Source organism: Solea solea, chromosome 5 (genome assembly GCF_958295425.1).
Source record: "Solea solea chromosome 5, fSolSol10.1, whole genome shotgun sequence".
NCBI classification, from domain to species: Eukaryota; Metazoa; Chordata; class Actinopteri; order Pleuronectiformes; family Soleidae; genus Solea; species Solea solea.
Window position 1 is genome coordinate 23,797,991 of NC_081138.1, and position 18,072 is coordinate 23,816,062.

Sequence of the window (18,072 nt, forward strand, 5' to 3'; positions counted from 1 at the left end):
CCAATTTCCTTAATCCCCAAATCTGCATGTTTTTGGACTGTGGGAGGAAACCTGAAAACCCGGAGAACATGCAAACTGCCATGGCTTATTCCGACCAGGTCGCAAAGCTGGGTCTTCTTGTTGCAAAGGCAAACGTGCTAACCACTACACCACCCGTGTGGCCCCAAATGTCCATTTGTGTTCATTTTACTTAGATATTTGTTGGCAGAATCACTACGATAATAACTTGAGTTTCATCCACATGTTGTTTAAATACTTTCGTTTGAATCTGACTGTAGAACCATTTATCGTAAATATTGTAACATAAGTGTGACTGAATATCCAGTCAGCTGTGCTCCCATTGCAGGGTATTGTGTCAGTGCGTACACGTGTTTGACTGCAGCGAAACGCTGGATGCCGCCTGGTCGCAGCAAAGGCTTGAGCAAGGTTATTTCTGACATTTTAATAACCAGCGCTGTTATTTTTCTGGTCAGGACCAAGTGCCCGGCACGCCATTGATTTGTTTTGATTTACTAACTTGGCAGACTGGAGCTACTTTGGCGGCACAAGGGGGACTAACATCGTGTTTGAGGAGGTAATAAAGTTCTGGCACTCGCAGTCTGTACTTTCAAAGAATACTTTGCATGATCCCATCATCCTCAGTGAAACTCGTCGTACATTTTCGACTTGCGGCCGACTGGAAAAGAGAGGTTTACGAAAGATTTCAAAAATAAAACAACAATAAGAGCCAAGGACAAAAGGTCACTTCTTTAGGAGACGTTTTTGTCCTTTTTCTATTTATAATGTCATTGATATGTCCTATGTAAAGTCTGGAAGGGGAACATGCGCTATATCTCTCCTATGCATGATAAACAGCTCAGTGATTTGTCTGAAGGCTGCAGTGTGTTGCTGATTAAAGCTCCTGCACTCGCTTTGCACAGTTGTCATGGCATTTTGAGGCCAGGTCTTGTAAGTCTGAGTGTGAAGGCTCTGCTGCAGTCAGCCAGGGAATGAGCTTAATCGTTTCTAATAAGTCCAGAGTCCGACAGCCATATGAATGAGACAGACTTAAAGGTCAAAGGAGTCCAGCAGATCCTTGATTTATACGTACATTGCAAAATAGATTGAAACATTCTCTTCTCAAAGTTCTTCAGCCTTCAAAGCACTCACTGCTCTGTGAATTTCTAATGGCACGTTCACACTGAACATCTAACTGCTTTCATGTTGTGTTTCTCGTCAGACTGGATCATTTGTGATTAGTGACGCAAGTACGACGACTAATGCAGTGAATAGACTATTGACTGCTAACCTTGGGCTAATGCTCGAGATAAATGTATAAAAATATACGACATATTTTGAAAACTTTGTCACATTGTCCAACTTTCTCACTCACTTTCAGCCAGGCCACCTCCGTTTTGACCAGGTCTTACAGCGACTGTCCTCATTTTCTGACACATTAGGACTTTTTTTAACATGTTCGTAGGGGGGTGCATAGTCCATCACAGGGCCACATAGAGACAAACAACCATCCACACTCACACCTAAGGTTGATTTAGAGTGTCCAGTTTGGCCAATCCCCAAATCTGCATGTTTTTGGACTGTGGGAGGAAACCAGAGAACCTGGAGAAAACCTACGCACACATGGGGAGAACATGCAAACTCCACGTAGAAAGGTCCTTGTTCCGACCAGGTCGTGAACCAAGGTCTTCATGCTGCAAAGGCAAGAGTGTTTATATGTATCTCCATCTCCATCCATCCATTTATTTTCCACTTTATCGGTCGCACAGTTTGTGTATGTAATCTCATTACATGAAATGAATTAGTCAGATTCAGGATGAACATGAGTGTTTCATACTATTACTTTTAAAAGGTAGATTTACAAAAACATTAGTTTTTCATTTTGTCATGCAAGCCTCACTTGGGGCTAATGCTAGAGCTTATAACTTTTATAACAGTTTGAATCAATTAACGCACACTTCCCTGAGGTTGACCAGTGCAAATTCCATGAAATTTGCGTCTATTAATGTGTTTGCTTTGACTGTGTGTGTAATACCATACAGGGAGAGTTGTGTCAACCGTTTACGGCCAGAGATTCTTGAGTCACAAACGAAAGCCTGTACAGAATCAAAACAACTCATTCTCTGCCTGTAACTCAGTGACTCACAATGTGACTTGGGCATGAGTCGGTTCACTTGACAGACTTGAAGGACAGAGAGTGGAGCCAGTGTTCACACTGTCAGCTTGCTGGAAGCTCTCAATGGATTATTTTACATTTCTGGCACAATTATTTCACACGTTGCACAACCTCTCGGACAGGGATCGGGGAAAAAAAGAAATAAGAGAGCATTTTCTAGTATGAATTAATCTGATATAAACTACTTTGCACCGCCGAGTATAAAACATTTGATGAAACATAACATCTCAGTATTGTTATGTCCTCAATTCAAACCAAACCCATATGAATAGAACGACTTTAACGTAATCATCACAGCCGTTCCCAACAACCACACTTTCACCATCAAGCTGAGAGGATGAGCTATCTACTGGGTTTCCATCCAACATTTTTGCATTCAAAGTTGTTTTAAATTAAAGCCATTTCTGTTGTTGATGTGGATTTTTATAAGTATAAGTTTGTGTGTAGCTGGAGTTTCTGGACAGTAGATTTCATATTTCTAACATACTGGTGGGGGATAGAGGAAGCCGCACAGCTGAGAACAATCTCTACTACACCTTACCTGTTGTCGTCTTTTATGTCGATATTTTCTTGCTTGTGACCCTTTTAAAGAGTGATTCCAGGTACAATTGATATTTTTCCTAGTACAGTTTTAGACATAAGCACAAAATAACTATAGAAAAACCATAATTCAACCTTAACCGCTGCACAAAATACTTATAGCTCAATACTTCACAAACCATCAGCGTTAGCCTTACGCCTGTTTTTCTTAGATGTGATCATAGTGTGTTAGTGTGTGTGTGTGTGTGTGTGTGTGTGTATGTGTGAGTGACACATGCGGCGTCTAATGCAGAACCTTGTTTTGGTTTGCTAATTTTAAATTAATGTACTCTGTATTCCTTTGTGATGTGTAATTAAAAGTTTGACATTTCTGGGAAACAAATTACAAACCACAACGCGGTAGACTTCGGGTTCAATCTTCTGTAGAAGCATAAGGGATATAAATTGTGACTCACTGTATATTTACAAAGCATGCCATTGGTTTTCATGCTATAGACAAGTGAATAAGAAGCAACCAATCTTAGAAGTGGACTGAAATCCATCAGTAGGCATTTGTTACTGATATCATAAAGTAAAATGTGTTGGGGAGATGGGGCTGAAAATGTGTTTAAACCAAATGTTTTTCTGCTCAATCACAACCCTGCTGGGCCTCTGCTTTCTAATTTTGTTTTACACTGCATGGTAACTCTTCCTGATTTCTTAACAGGAACTCTACGTTGCCTGTGATTTGCAGAATTTCAGTCCCTTGCCAAGGCCACTGGGAAAACGATCCGTCCTTGTGCTTGGATTTTTAGCACCGTTTGCACTAACAGAATGTTAAAATATTAAATCCATAGGCACAGAATGCACACACACACACTCACAGTGAAGAAAGCCTCAACAATAAACAGATTCCATGCGTAAAAGATTGTATCCTGCATTCAGCAGTCACTGTCTAATCCCGTTGGATATACTCATATCAGCACACGAGTTGAGATTAATACTGGCAGCTATTTTCCTCTCTGTATGAACTGTTACAACCAAACAAATTGATGTAAGTCTGTTTACCCGCTCTGAAACCCGACAAGGGATCAAGTGTGAAGAAGCCTAATGGGATTTATTCCTGTCATCATCAAAGGACAGGGAGAGAGGAAAAGAGGAAAGACGAGAGGGAACTCTATGATGCAATTCTGGATTTATGGGGAAAGAGAATCACTAAAGAAATCCTTCTAATAGCTAATGAATGATAGGCACAAAAGTGGCTGAAAATTAAAATTAAAAAGTACTTCGACTGCAAATCAAATCAAATCATGAACACATATCTACTTGAATGCTGTATCGTCTCGTTTGTTTCCCTGATGTGCCAGTATGTAGCTTGACCCTGGGCTGATGCTAAAATATCTTTCTGGTGAATACTGGACTGTGTCTCTTAAACCACAGACAATCCCTGTTTGCTGACAGTCCACATTTCCTTTTTAACCACAATCTTCCTGGAACTTTTATTAAGTCTTATTTTTTTTTCTCCTGACAATAAGGAAGGACCCTTATTCTTAATCAAGCAACATTCTTTACCCAAACCATAATCTTTTTTTCCATTGTAAGTCGCTTTGCATAAAAGTGTCTGCTAAATGACATTTAATGTAATGTAATGTAAATGTTCATTTACAGCCTGCGAATACTGTTTATGTTGTGGAAAGGAGGTTTAAGTGTCGTTCCTCGTAGATCTGTCCTCTGGTTGTTTGTTAGTGTTGTGCATGACAGACGTGTGTGATGTCATCGACAGGAGCTCTATTTCCCCTTTAACAAAAGGTAGTCATTTTCAATTATATTTATTAAAACACTGTTCACGTTGCCTTCTTTTATGTCGGTTACCTCAAAGAAAATGGTATTTTCTTGCCAAAACAATAATTCGGTTTTCTTAATGTCATGTTTACACATTAGTCCCACTAAAATAGAGCTAGTCTTAGTCGGACTAACATACCTGGATAATGCACTTCATAGTCTGATTACTCCTGCACTTACATATATGCTTAGTCAGGCTGGAGTCGGACTGGGCGTTCTGTGCATGCACTAAAATTTCCTCCCCAGTCTTTGACTCGGAAATGAAGTTGTCTGTCTATGTCTTAGTTGGACAACGGCCTTAGTTTGACTTACTGTGCATGTCAATGTACTGACTGATGTCATACATCGTGAGAATCTATTATTTAGCTTAAATAAAGGGCAGATGATACGTCAGACTCTGATCAGGTTGCCACTCCAACACAATTATCATTAGATAAAACATCATAATAACAATTATTTACTGTGGTTGCTCAACCAAAGTTTTTCTCTGATTGTTTGACTTGATTTCTGGAAGAGCTCTGAAGAATGATCCACTTAATCCAGTCATTTCCAGCATAGACTGTAATTTGTGTATCAGAATTGTGTTTGCTTACTGTACTGTACACGACCAGGTCATCTGGGTTGTCAGTAGACACAGATTGCTGATGCTGAACTATGCACAGCTCACACAATAGGCCTGACTGACCATTCCAGCCAAAAAAGCCTTGGCTGAACAGATTCTCCTCATGCCGATGTTATTACTGTTGGAGGTCTGCGGTGGCAGTTCGCTGGCTGAGCCCGACAACAAAAGGTGGTTTTATCCTATTAGCGGAATGCTAACGTGTTCAATTCCTCTCCAGCTGATCTGTCTGTCTCTTTGGATGCAGCAGGTAGAGAGGGAAAAAAAACGAAAGAAGACCCAATTGTACTGCTGTGCAACAGTCCAAGGCACACAGATCGATCCCACCTACGCTGGTACAACAGAACAAGGGTGAAGACTGCAAAGGTTTTCACTCTGCCAGCTCCAAGGTCAGCCAGTGATCCAGGTCTGCGAGGCAGGGTGAAATGAAACCCATGGAGGCATGTCAGAAATGTTAATTCTGGTTGACCAGGCATTAATAACATTGTCAGAGGAATTAGAGTTTGTTTCTGTGCGCTGAGTTTCACTGACATGGCAAGAACGGTTTTGGATGAGCGCCTGTGCTACCACTTCTCCAGGATAAACACTTTTCTCAATTGTATAAATACAAGTTTTGAATATTTCACCCAGTGACATACAGGTTGAAGGACAACTTAAAACCCTCTTAAACCCTTTAAAAACCAAACCTTCCAGGTTTGTGGACTCACTTTCCATAAACTGGGCTTGAATTTTCCTCTTTCCCACACACACACACACACACACACACACTCACACTCACACTGGCACCACAGGGTCTGGGGTGACATCACTGACCCAGGGGAAGCCAATTTTCCTATTTTTGGTGACACACAGCCAGGAAAACTCTCTTTCTTTCCATCTCTCCTCCTCTCTATCACAGTCTCTCTCTCTCTACTCCCCCCTCTGTCATCTGCTCTTTAACACTGCAGATAAGACAGGAGAATAGTCAGGGAGGTGAGATGGATGGATGCTGTCGCAGCATGCTGGGGCTTCTTGCCTAAAACTAGTGATTGAATCACTGGGTTTTCAGAACTGATGGAGTGGAACACGCGGTATCCTGTGGCTAAACACAGCCAGCGACAAATAACTCATCCGCACTACAATATTTGTTGAGCTAATTTGAGTATGCGAGAGTTAAAATTACAGCTGTGCTCGTACAGATTTAGACGCGAGTCTGCAAACAGAGGAGGAGCAGAGGTGTCGCACTCGGATCATCTGATTTACATTATGCTGAAAGGCTATGATGGAAATAATCCAGCTGTTCCTACTGTTCATTTAATTCAGCATGATGTCTTGCATCAGCATCAGGAGGATTTTTGATATACTCTAAACTCCACGACCCTGAATTGTATGTCATTGTCATGAGCTAGACGGACCAGTTTTCACAATCAAAACATACTTCTTAATGTTTCCCCCCTGTGCTTTCACATCTGTATTTCTGTTGCAGCAGATTTTGGGATTAGGCAAAATGGACAAAATTGACCATAGGTGTTGGTTTGTCTCTATGTGGCCCTGTGATGGACTGGCGACCTGTCCGGGGTGTACCCGCCTTTCACCCTATGTCAGCGGGGCATTGGCATAAGTGACCCCCGTGACTGTCATGTGGAGGATTAAAGTGGTAGGAGATGAGTGAGAGAGTCTTAACTGGCTGCTACTTCATCCATAACTGGTTTGTTGGTGTTTCGCTGTTGGTTTTAATGGGTTTTAAAAGCTATAAAAAGAAATGAAAAACCATCACCACTGTGAGCTTCTGTCTGGCTGCCTCCTCCTACTGCTAAATGGTATGAGCGTAAAGATAGATCTGAATTTTTAGGATCTCACACCAACACAGTCTATTTCCTTTGACAACCTTGAGTTGTGTTTGTTTAATTTAATTACCAGGTTTTAATAACAATACTTAGAGAAAAGGAGGCAGTTCCCATGGTGAGCAAACACCTTTGGAAAGAATGGGAGGCAGAGAAAAAGGAACAGACTGAAGGTGGGCGTCCACTGGCCTCACATATGTGACCTGACTGAAGTGCTTAACCTTTGTGTCCATTTGTTCTTCTCTAGGCATCCAGAACAACTCGCTCAGATGAGGACAGAGACATCGGCTGGGACGCCTGGGGCGCCTGGAGTGACTGCTCTCGGACCTGTGGAGGAGGAGCCTCCTATTCTCTGCGCCGCTGCCTCAATGGAGGGTGAGCCCTCGTTTAACCTCTCACAAGACAGATTTGATGTTTCACATTCTTAACGACGTGTCTCGCATCTGAATACAACTGCCAAACCAGCCAACCAGCATATTCTGTCAAGTAAATGTTTAATATTGCGACTCAAGCAAATGATGCGAAGATGCAAATGTCAAGTCACCCAGGTGGAAACATTTATACATGCAGCTTGGGGAAAGGAGCATTTCTCACATAAAGATCTTTTTTTTGAATTATTAGAGCTGTAAAATAAAACTATGGCCATAACTACTGTATGACAGCTGTCTCGGTCTGAGTATTTCTTAGGAAATGCTGCAGAAGTTATTAGCAAATGTCATGAATTGTTCAAAAATGTATTTTTTTTTTACTGGTATTTGCATCTTAACAAGTAACTTATACACATAAGTCTCTCTGTCTCTCTGTCAGTCTCCCGTGAAGCTACATATTTAGTTATGAGGCTGTAAACGGAGCCCAGAGGACGTAAAGATCACATCACTTCATTGTTGTTCTCCTGAAAAGTTATTATGGGATCATCTATTAAATAATGCTAAACAATCCCGCCTGCTGCGACGTTAAGCCTAATTGAAATTGTCCACGTCCAACGGTCTGCTGTGGTTCATGTGACATAGATGTCTTCATTGACCCACGTCGGCGAGCAGTATATGCAGTCCCTACGGGGACGTCCGTCTGCAGCTTAAGATTTACGACTCTGCTGACTTTATTGGTCGAGTCATGGTAAAAGGAAGTACAGTGTACTGGAAATGAATGGAATGAGGGAGCAGAAGCACATGTGGTAAATACCAGACCGTCACACACTCTAATTCAACCATGAATGGACCAGTGGGCACGTGCATGTGTCAGGAACATGTTAGCAGCTCCCCGTGGACATAGAATGCAGAAAGTGGGCTGCAGACAGTGACAGTCCAAAGCATCTCGATGGTCCGGCATGGAGGGGAAGTCATGGAGGCGATGTCTGGACAGGGTGTGCCCTGTGTGTTCCTCACACTGATAAACACACCAAGTGTGTGGGTTTCAAATCAGGCCGTCTGCTCTCACTGCCAGCCCGTCTCTGCTCGGCGATTTGTCATGCTTTGCTGCTTGTTCAGTGGACATTTTTTTTCAGTCTGTGCCCCGTAGCATCGTTCTGTAGCCTTCCTGCAACACATTTGTCTCCATTATGACAACTGTGTTGACAGCATTTCAGCCGCCTCACTTTCTCAGCCATTACGCTACGGAAATCTCTCCCTCTCTGGGAATCAAATGCATGACCAAAGATAATCGAATCAAATCAAATCTAATTTGATCTGTATTGTGTCGAATCACAACATGAGGTTATCTTAAGGCACCTTACGTAGTGATGCAGATATGTTACAGTATTATAGAAAGAAGAGAAGCCCAACAAAGTCATGACCACAAAAATGATCCTCAGAGTGGCCAATGTACTTATCTGGTGTTAGTCATTTGGGCCAGTCTTGCACTGTCAAATGTCAACTGTAAGCAGGTCACAGTGTTTTTTTTAAGTTAAACCTCAGGTTAAAAAGGGTCAATCAGGTATTTTCAAGTGTGTTGGTATTAAGTATTGATTGTGCTGGGCAGGTTCCCTATGAGAGAAGCAGCTTGAGACACAAACTCTCACTGGAAACACGGCTGCCAGCAGGAACACAAGGAAAGAAAAGGCTCTCATTGTAAATTCTATACCAGCTTAAGTCTATACTAATTTAACAATATGTTTGCTGCTTTATTTTGCTGCCTTTTCCAATTGGTTGTTAAGGGTTTAGGAGTCATAGTAATACCTAACCCTCTCTAAGAGGAGAGAAATGGGCTTCAAGGTAACAAATGAATGAATTAATAATTCAAATGTACTAATCAGTACAGACAAAACAGACATGTGTCTTTCCCATGCAGTCTCAAAGAGGCTATTAGTACACACATCAAACACTGACCGCATGCTCTTGCTTGTTACGTCCAGAGGTCAGTGTCTGTCTCTCACCGCTGCAGTTAATAGCACAGAGACGCAAAGACAAACCCAGTGGACTCGCTCCTCTTGCTGTGCTGAACTGTCTTGAATGAGAGTGAATCTCCCAAAGAAATCAGGAGCCCAATCATTTCCAGATGCTGGGAGCCGTGATCAGGGTTACTCACACACACACACACACACACAGATTCACACAGCTGTCCTTTTTTAAGGACTCGCATTGACTTCCGTTCATTGAGACAGCCTAAACAAAGCATTAACCCAAACTTTAACCATAACAAGTTAATGCCCAACCCCAAATCTTAGCTCTAAACTTAATCAGAGCCTCAGAAATTAGGTTCTGCCTCATTAGGACCAGGTTTTGGTCTGCACGAGGACCACTGGTCCTGACAAGGTCAATGTTTATGCCAGAAAAGATCCTGAACAGACAACAAATAGAACTACACACTTTTTTTTTTGCTCATACGTGGTGTTTCTTTTGGAGACAGCTTTGTCTTTGCTGTATGTCTTTGCTTCGTCTGGTGCCAGACTGTGTTTCTCTCACCCTTTTAAAGCCTTTGAACATCAATGGTGACGTGAAGTAAATGGCTCAAAGTTGTGAATACTCAGAGGAGCATTTCTGCGCTCCATCACAATTACTGTAAGCAGGAATTTAAAAGTGAAGAACACCTTGATGGTGATGTCCACCACTTCATCTCATAAGGATGTCGCTTGTGTGATGAAGAGAAGAGAAAGTACACACTACATTATAGCAGCTGTGCATAAAAAAGCAACAACTAAAAAAGCTCACAGTATTCCCTCTGACATTGCTGTGATGTTTTTCCCCCTTTTTACATCATGTGTGTGGAAAAGCCATCGACAGCCCGACAGTGTTATCTTGTCAGTGTTGTGAGCTTAGAGGAAGACTGATGGCCAACGCTGCAGACATTCCCAGACCCTGAAAACAGAGTTCACCCACACACCGATGCACACCCACACACACAAACAGTAATTCACGCATTTCAATGGAAAAATACTGTACACTAAATGGACCATTAATATGGAGCCTGCTGTCTGGGCCTGGATTTACTTGGAACTGTCGTTCTCAGCTCCATATCGGCTTTACACTGGCACAAATGAGCTGCTACCAGTTTAGTCTAATGTTATTGTAAGCCTGCAGGGGGAAATGTGCACTTTATGGCAGTTAACACACACCGAGCGATTGGGTGTTGTTATTATTGCTAACAAGGTGGAACGGGTTTACCAGCGTGTCTGTGCTGTCATGGGGAAACAAACGCTCTGCCATGGCACATTTCACACAGAGCGCGGGTCCATTCTGTCAATGTGTGTGTGAGTGTGTGTGTGTGTGCATGAGAGAGAGAGAGACCATGCACAAGTTTCTTTGGGTTCAGTTTTACTTGACATTTCGGGTTCTGCCAGCTGGAGCTCAGTGAGGTGCTGAGATAGCTGCTGGCTGGGTTCTGCATGTGTGAAGTCATCCATCACATTTACGTAACACTTAAAGAATTTACCTGCAGTTACGTCTGAACCCAGAGTGAAAAAAGGGAGAAACTCCTCAAAGATCAAGGTGGAAAAAAAAGGGGGCGATGGAAAGTGGAAAAAAACTGCCTTGTCATGCATCTTCTTTCTAACTTATTGACATTTCTCACAAGCCGTTATGGGGTATAATGTGAAAAAGCATCACATCGTTGAGTTTAATAAATCATCATTACACAATGTTATTGCACAATGTTATGCAAAATGTCGTGCAACGTCTGTCACTGACAGTTCTATTGAGCTTCTGATGTAGTGGTTTGTGTAACTTTGCTCGCTACGTCCTTCAGAGGAGAAGCTTCTGTGAAGTAAAGCTTCGTTTATTGTAGCGGGACGACCGTTTTACACTTAGCTCAACCATCACTCTCGGGAATGCAGCTCAGTTTTGAAGGAAAATCATTTTAAGGAAACAAGGTCACCCCACCATCATCATCATCATCATCATCATCATCATCATCATCCAAACACACAAGGGAATATCTATCTGTCTCATAATTTCAGTCAAATTAAGAATCAATGCCAAGGTGAACTAAGGCTGTTCACATGTCCCGTTGTAGCCTGACACCACATCGTGATCATTTCACATTGTTCAAACACTGAGTCACCTCAGCTCTTTTTCAGTTTATATCTTTGACCTTGCTTTGCAGAAGCTGCGATGGAAAAAACATCCGCTACCGAACCTGCAGCAACACGGTGAGTCTGCTCTCGATTACTATTTTTTTAATATTCGCTGCTACAGTATGTGCATTTCAGACTGTATGTGTAGGTTCTATACACTCACGCTCTAAGTGTTTTTGATTTGTGTTAATTTGGTTTCGGGGGGTTGTATTTAATCTTTTAAATGATCTTGATGGTGTTTTTGTGCATAACAGGAAATTCACACTCAAGGTACAGTTTCCACTTCCCTAAAGCCATCACCATCAGCGTTTCTATTGATGTCCTTTAAATCTTTTAAGCTTTTACTACATTATTGTCTTGCCGCTCATGCGTTTAAAATGGTTACTGCAATCCCAGTTCAAAACATTGGACAACATGGTTGCTAAAGTTATAACCAGCACTGAACATTTGGTTCTGGTGAACATCTGGTTCAGATGCTTCCCAGACGCCTTTTTCGGGCATGTCCTTCCGGGAGGACACCTCTGGGCCGACCCAGGACACGCTGGAGGGATTATATCTCTCGAGTGGCCTGGGAACGCCTTAGAATCCCTCTGGAAGGAGCTGGCAGTGTTGGTTGGAGAGTGGGCAGTTTGGGCTTCCTTGCTAAAGCTGCTGACCCCGCGACCCGGACCCCGGATAAGCGGAAAATGACGACAACAGACTATAACACCAAACTGAAACATAAAGAGTTTAAGGCTTGCAGATAAATATTTGTAATATAGATAAAAATGAAGTTGGCTGCACCATTGTTATCAGTGATGTTTCAATTTAAAATGTTCGGTCATTTTCTGACTAAATATAAAACATTTCTTTCTTATAGTCCCATCAAATGCCATTGTGATTCAGTTTATTCACGACTTGTTGTTCTTACCTTTAGGATTGCCCTGCAGAGTCGGGCGATTTCCGGGCCCAGCAGTGTTCGGCCCACAATGATATCAAGTACCAGGGTGTCACCTATGAGTGGGTCCCCACACCTTATGACCCCCTGGCCCCCTGTGCCCTGCAGTGCCAGGCGAAAGGGAGAAGCCTCACCGTCGAACTTGCCCCCAAGGTGCTTGATGGCACGCGATGCCAAGCAGATGCCCTCGACATGTGCATCAACGGAGTCTGTCAGGTAAGAAGGTCATTGTCCAGTCAGACATGTTTTATCTTTTTATGAGATTTATTTATTCTCTGATGGTTATGACATTGGTGGTATGTTCTGCAAGGCCGCAGCTGGACTCCTTTTAAAAGAGACACCAAAAGAAGCTGAATCTTTTAGCCGACACAGCAAAAATCCAAAACATCCAGAATGGGATGCTGACAGTCAGGATGTCTGATGAAAGTGCACAGAGGCTTAATTAAGAGAGGATGAGGAGAGGAAAACAGCGGGAGTTAGAGGAAGGGTGCTCATGTGTTATTGAGGGACAATGAAGGAACATGTAGTTAGAGAGATGCAGTCGTCTTCAAAAAATAATCGTCAGTAAACTTGTGGTCAGGACAAAGATAAGCGTCAATTTTGCAGTACACTTAGAGTCAGGGGTAAGAGATCTCTGGTCTCTGGCCCAAAGGCCCTGGGAAAATGCTCAGAATAATTTTGGTGTGTTCTTGGACATTATAGGGAGCTGGCAGGAGATGTTCTGGAAACTTCTCCTGCCTTGGCTTCCTCTTAAAAAACCTGTATGGAAACACAGACATTTCGGAAATCTTGATTGAGGATGGAAAAGTTGTCGTGTTGACAAAAAGTGCAATGGAAACAGATTCAGCAAATAAAGGATGATTCACGGTGATGTCAGTGAAACGTCACTGCAGCTTCTGCATTTTACTGCGCTGGAAAAATGGCGCAAATGAGAGGAAGTATGTGTGGACTGACATTCTTTGACTCAACAATAATGGATGGAAAACAGCAACAGAACAACAATTATTAATAGCGCTTGTTGCTGTTCATTAAGAATTGTGTTTTGTTGCTGTTTTCCATCCAGGTACAATCACTGTTAATTGAAGTCATTATTGTTTTGTGGTGACCTGGACTTAAAATCACGAGCCACCTACTGCCAAGCTCAACGAACAAACATATTAACCCAACAGCGGTGGGTGGAAAAACACATAAATGGATGTACATTTGCTTTTAAAAAGATACATTTTTCATACATTATACTGTATAATTGTGATGAGCCTGTATTTCATTTACTTGCATGTGCAAATTGTACCATCATTGTTTTTTGGGGCAGTTGCAGTTGTTTCACTAATGCGGATTTAAATACAGTCCTAACTGAGCAAAACACTGTAGTATATACTGTGTATGGAATAACCATTTACTGGTCACTGGTCACTACACAGAAGACTGAATTAAGACTGCTGTAGCCCATCTGCGTCAAGGTTTGATGTGCTGTGTGTTCAGAGATGATCTTTTATACACCTTGGATGTATAAAAATGGTTATTTGAGTTACTGTTGCCTTGCTGTTATTTCAAACCACTCTGGTTAGTCACCTCTGACCTCTGGCATCAACATGGCATTTTTCCCAGAGAACTGCCCCAAACTGGATATTTTCTCTAGTTTCTAAAATACTCAGACCAGACTGTCTGGCACCAATAACAATGCCACATTCGCAGTCTCTTAAATCACCTTTCATATCCACTCTGATGTGCTCATCCGCTCGGTTTCAGGAACATGTGCGGACACAAGTGCGTGAATGCTAATGCAATATTTGTTTCTATGCTTTACTTTGTTATCAGTTTGCCTTCAGTTTGCCTCTGTACTACGATGCATCACTATTCCAAAGATTAATTTCTGCTTGGCTGTGCAGCAGCCGACACTGTTGTCCCACGTACAGTAATGGGGCCATGATGAACTGACAGCGCAAGATGGAACATAAAAACTCTGGTCCCTGCGGTGTCTTAATCATGTCAGCAACGCTATATTTAGCGACACTTTGTTTTAGACACACTGAGCGGGATTGACGGTGGACCACTCCCCTTCACTAGCTGCCGCTTGATCAGAAAGTGTTTGTAACTCAGTAACACCTGACAGACCCATTCCCATGCAAGTATTTATATATGCTCTTTGGCATATGTAAATATTGGGGGGTGTATCAGAGAGTGGCACTCAGTTCTCATCCAACTGTCAAGGGAAGGCGGTTGTTTTTTCCCGTCAGCTAAGTTGAAGTGAAAAACAATAATTGATGAGTTTTGAAAAGCTTGCTGTTATTTATTTGTTGCTGCTGTCAGTTTGACCACATTTCATGCTGTATGAAGACAATTCATACTCGAGTATGTGGGTGACAGCTGTCTCAGGATGACCTTTTTATAAGTGTTTTGTCTTTGTCTGTTTTACATTTGATTTGATTCAAAAACACAGTGCCACACAAAGTGTTCCTTATTCAATGAATGCATTTTATGGATACAATTTACAGATACGGATACAGATAAACAAGCTGACAGCACCAGTCTGGATGATACAAGGTGTTTGTATAGAAATAGAACATTTAAAAAAAAGTTTTATGCTTGATTGTGGTGGAAAAGTTCAGGTATCAATAAAAGGTAAATTTGAATAAGTGCAATGGAAACAGCTTTAGCAATTTAAAAAAAACAAACATCTCTGGACACAACATTCCTTGACTCAGTGTACGAAAAATATATTACTACAATAATAGATGGACTTAAAATTGTGTCCCACCCTTAGCTAATCTGGATGGAGACACATATAAATGCACATTTGCTTTTATTAAATAAAAGGAAAAATGGAAAACATTTTCTCTTTTGATTTTCAACCACATTATATAATATCGTGGTCCTGTATATTATTTATTTCCAGATACAAATCTGCTGATGCAGTTCTGCTGCAGCTAATCATCTTTTATCTTCCTCCTGCACTTGTCCTTCCCCTCCCTGATCTCTTTCCTTGAGCTGCTTCTGTACATTCCTCCTTGTTTACTGACTCAAAGGGTCTCTTTTTCTCCTTAAGGATAGCCTTTACGTCAGAATTAATCCAGGGTTTGTTGTCAGAGAAACACTGTGCAGTCCTGGTGGGTGCTGTGTTCTCTGGACAAAGGTTTGAGTCGTCCGTAATTGTGTGTGTCAGACTGTCGATGTCCTCTCCATGACTTTCACAGAGTTCTCACTACACGGGGGACTTTGAGCAGTCCGTCGGGTCGCTCCTCGGGCAGCACGGCTGTGTAGCAGCAGCAGCAGAAAACGAAGAGTTTTCAGTGTTGTTAAAACTCATCTGCTGAGCTATGATAGGGGGGTTCGGATTACAAATTGTTGGTAGGGCGACTGGTGGTTGGGGAGAGTATGGGCCGTCAGTTAAGAAGCATTAAGTCCCTTTATAGTGCTTGAATGCTTGAAAGAGTGTTGGTTAGATGTTCAAGTTCTCCCAAACACTGGTGTTTTGGTGATCTGCAGTAGTGAGCAGCATCTTGGGCAGGCAAAGAAAATTTGGAAATCAGGAGGTAAAAAGATGGATGTTATTATTCCACCAAATTAAGGGTGGAAATTTGCTGAATGTAAGGAGGTTCAAGGCCATGGAAGGAAGAAATCCTAATGCCCCAGTCCTTCATGGGATACTTGACATTCTGAGTCAGGGATTATCAAAGATGACCACTACACTGCTTTACATGGCAAAGGTATGGGAGATGTGCAAACTCTGGAGAGGTTCCATCTTGCTAATATGTGATTCATGGATTGATATATAAAGATATAAGAGCAAATAATAATAATAATAAATAATTTGATCCAGACTTTTTTTTATTTTATACAGTCATGATAAATGGTAAAAATAGATGGATGGATGATATAAGGGGTTTGTGTCTGTTGGAAGAAGTGGCCAAGACAGAAGCTGACCGAGTCTCCAGAGATCCACAGGATGTAGAAGATCCTCTTCCAGATTTTCTTCACGCTGCAAAACTCCATTCTTAGCTGTGATTTTCTTTCATCCAGCAGGTCGTCTTCTGCATCGTCCCGTCCCTCTCAATGACGAAGTCGCTGAAGATCGACAGAATTATGTCAGTTCAACGTTGTCTTGTGAATCTTGCCAAAACTCTTGTGCTTCATCATCAAAATTTTCAGTGTCATCCATTTCCATTCTCTTCAAAATCCACTGTGAAAGTCAATCTCTTCAAGTTCTTCACTGTCGTCATTGTCATTTTCTTCATTGTCATCACTGTTATTCCCTTCTTGGAATAAAAGACTTGCTTCGTGATATGAGCTCTCACTCCAGATTTCATCATCTTCATTGGTGCGGACAGCAGTTCCCTCTGACATGATTACCATCAGTGCGGCCTCTGAAGTAGTGTAAATGATCTCATTGTCACCCTGCTTAATGACCCGATACAGGGCTTTTCTATGCTGTTTGTCGTGTAGGGCAGCGGTGCTGCTCTCCTCCTTACGTTGCGGCGCGCAGTGGCAGAAACACGTATCTATGCATTCCATACTTTTACCAGCCAGTGCAATCATGGCATTCAGAGTTTCGTACGTGATGCAGTCACACTCATAAGATCTGCCTCCCAAATGCCTAGTGTTTGAGTCCATTTTTTTGGCTATGGCATAGTTTACTCTTGCTGCTACCTCTTTAGCGACTAACCGGTTGAAGTGGTTGAAGCTCTCACATTGAAACCATCTCTTCTTCATGAAGTGGCAGAAACACCACGCAACGACACTCCTCATCTTATTCAGAATGTAGCCCTCGTCTATACCGAAGAAGCACTGGGCACTTTCTACAAGTGAGTTTATTCGTGGGTGTTTTATGACCCACTCTGCAATGACGGGATGTAGACATATAGTGATGTACTGGATGAGCTCGCGGATGACGGCTTTGCATAAACACATTAAAATGTGTTTATCCGCCACACGCTTGATGGAGTCATTGGGAATTAGTTTGTCGAGGTATTGGCGGAACACAACCCGGGGTATTTTTGTTGGGAAGTTTACATGAGCTATCAATTTGAGTTCTGATGGGTCCATTTGGTTGTTGAGTTTGGATTGTTTTTCTGTTGAGGCGTGTTTGGATTTAAACTCGGAACGATCTCGAGTCGTCGATGTTGGTGGTGTTTTACTGCGTACGTAATGTCGCGTTACTGCCTTCTTCTCTTTCACCGTCAATGCTAATTTGAGTTAGTAGCGGTGTTGCCATATTACTGCCCTATGGTCATGGTATGTGAAAGTTCTGCCTGTCATCCCGATTGAAGTCAAATGGCTTTGATGTCTACGTAGTGTGACATCACTGTCTTTATCTTGTTCTACTTAAATGGCGTGTTTCCATCGAGTGGAAACGGCTCGGTATGTATTTTTATTTGCGTTTCCATTAGAAATAGTACCAAAATAAATGGCCCCCACCTTTCCATTTTTTTGGTACCCTTTCCTTGGGTTACAAGGATGGTACGGTACGGGTGGAGCTAGACTCACGACACTCAGCTGTCTATTATCATACAAAGCTTCACGTCTTCTAGCCACAAACCAAGCAGTCCCTTGTGCCCTCTTATTGTTACTATGTCGCTTCATACGTCTGAGACAACTCACTGAACAGAGGCACAGCGTTGTCTCTTCCTTAAAAAACAAAGGATTACGTTAGTG

The 18,072-nt window shown here is 42.1% G+C and overlaps 1 protein-coding gene across 2 annotated transcripts in view; it reads left to right on the forward strand.

The window, feature by feature from the left end:
- adamtsl3 (ADAMTS-like 3) overlaps positions 1 to 18,072 on the forward strand; it is a 154,682-nt gene that overhangs the window by 76,001 nt on the left and 60,609 nt on the right. For both annotated transcript variants that reach the window (XM_058629116.1, XM_058629118.1), the window contains exons 4-6: positions 7,224 to 7,351; positions 11,513 to 11,558; positions 12,400 to 12,636. In XM_058629116.1, the coding sequence (XP_058485099.1) occupies positions 7,224 to 7,351; positions 11,513 to 11,558; positions 12,400 to 12,636 (411 nt within the window). The remainder of the gene's footprint in view (positions 1 to 7,223; positions 7,352 to 11,512; positions 11,559 to 12,399; positions 12,637 to 18,072) is intronic.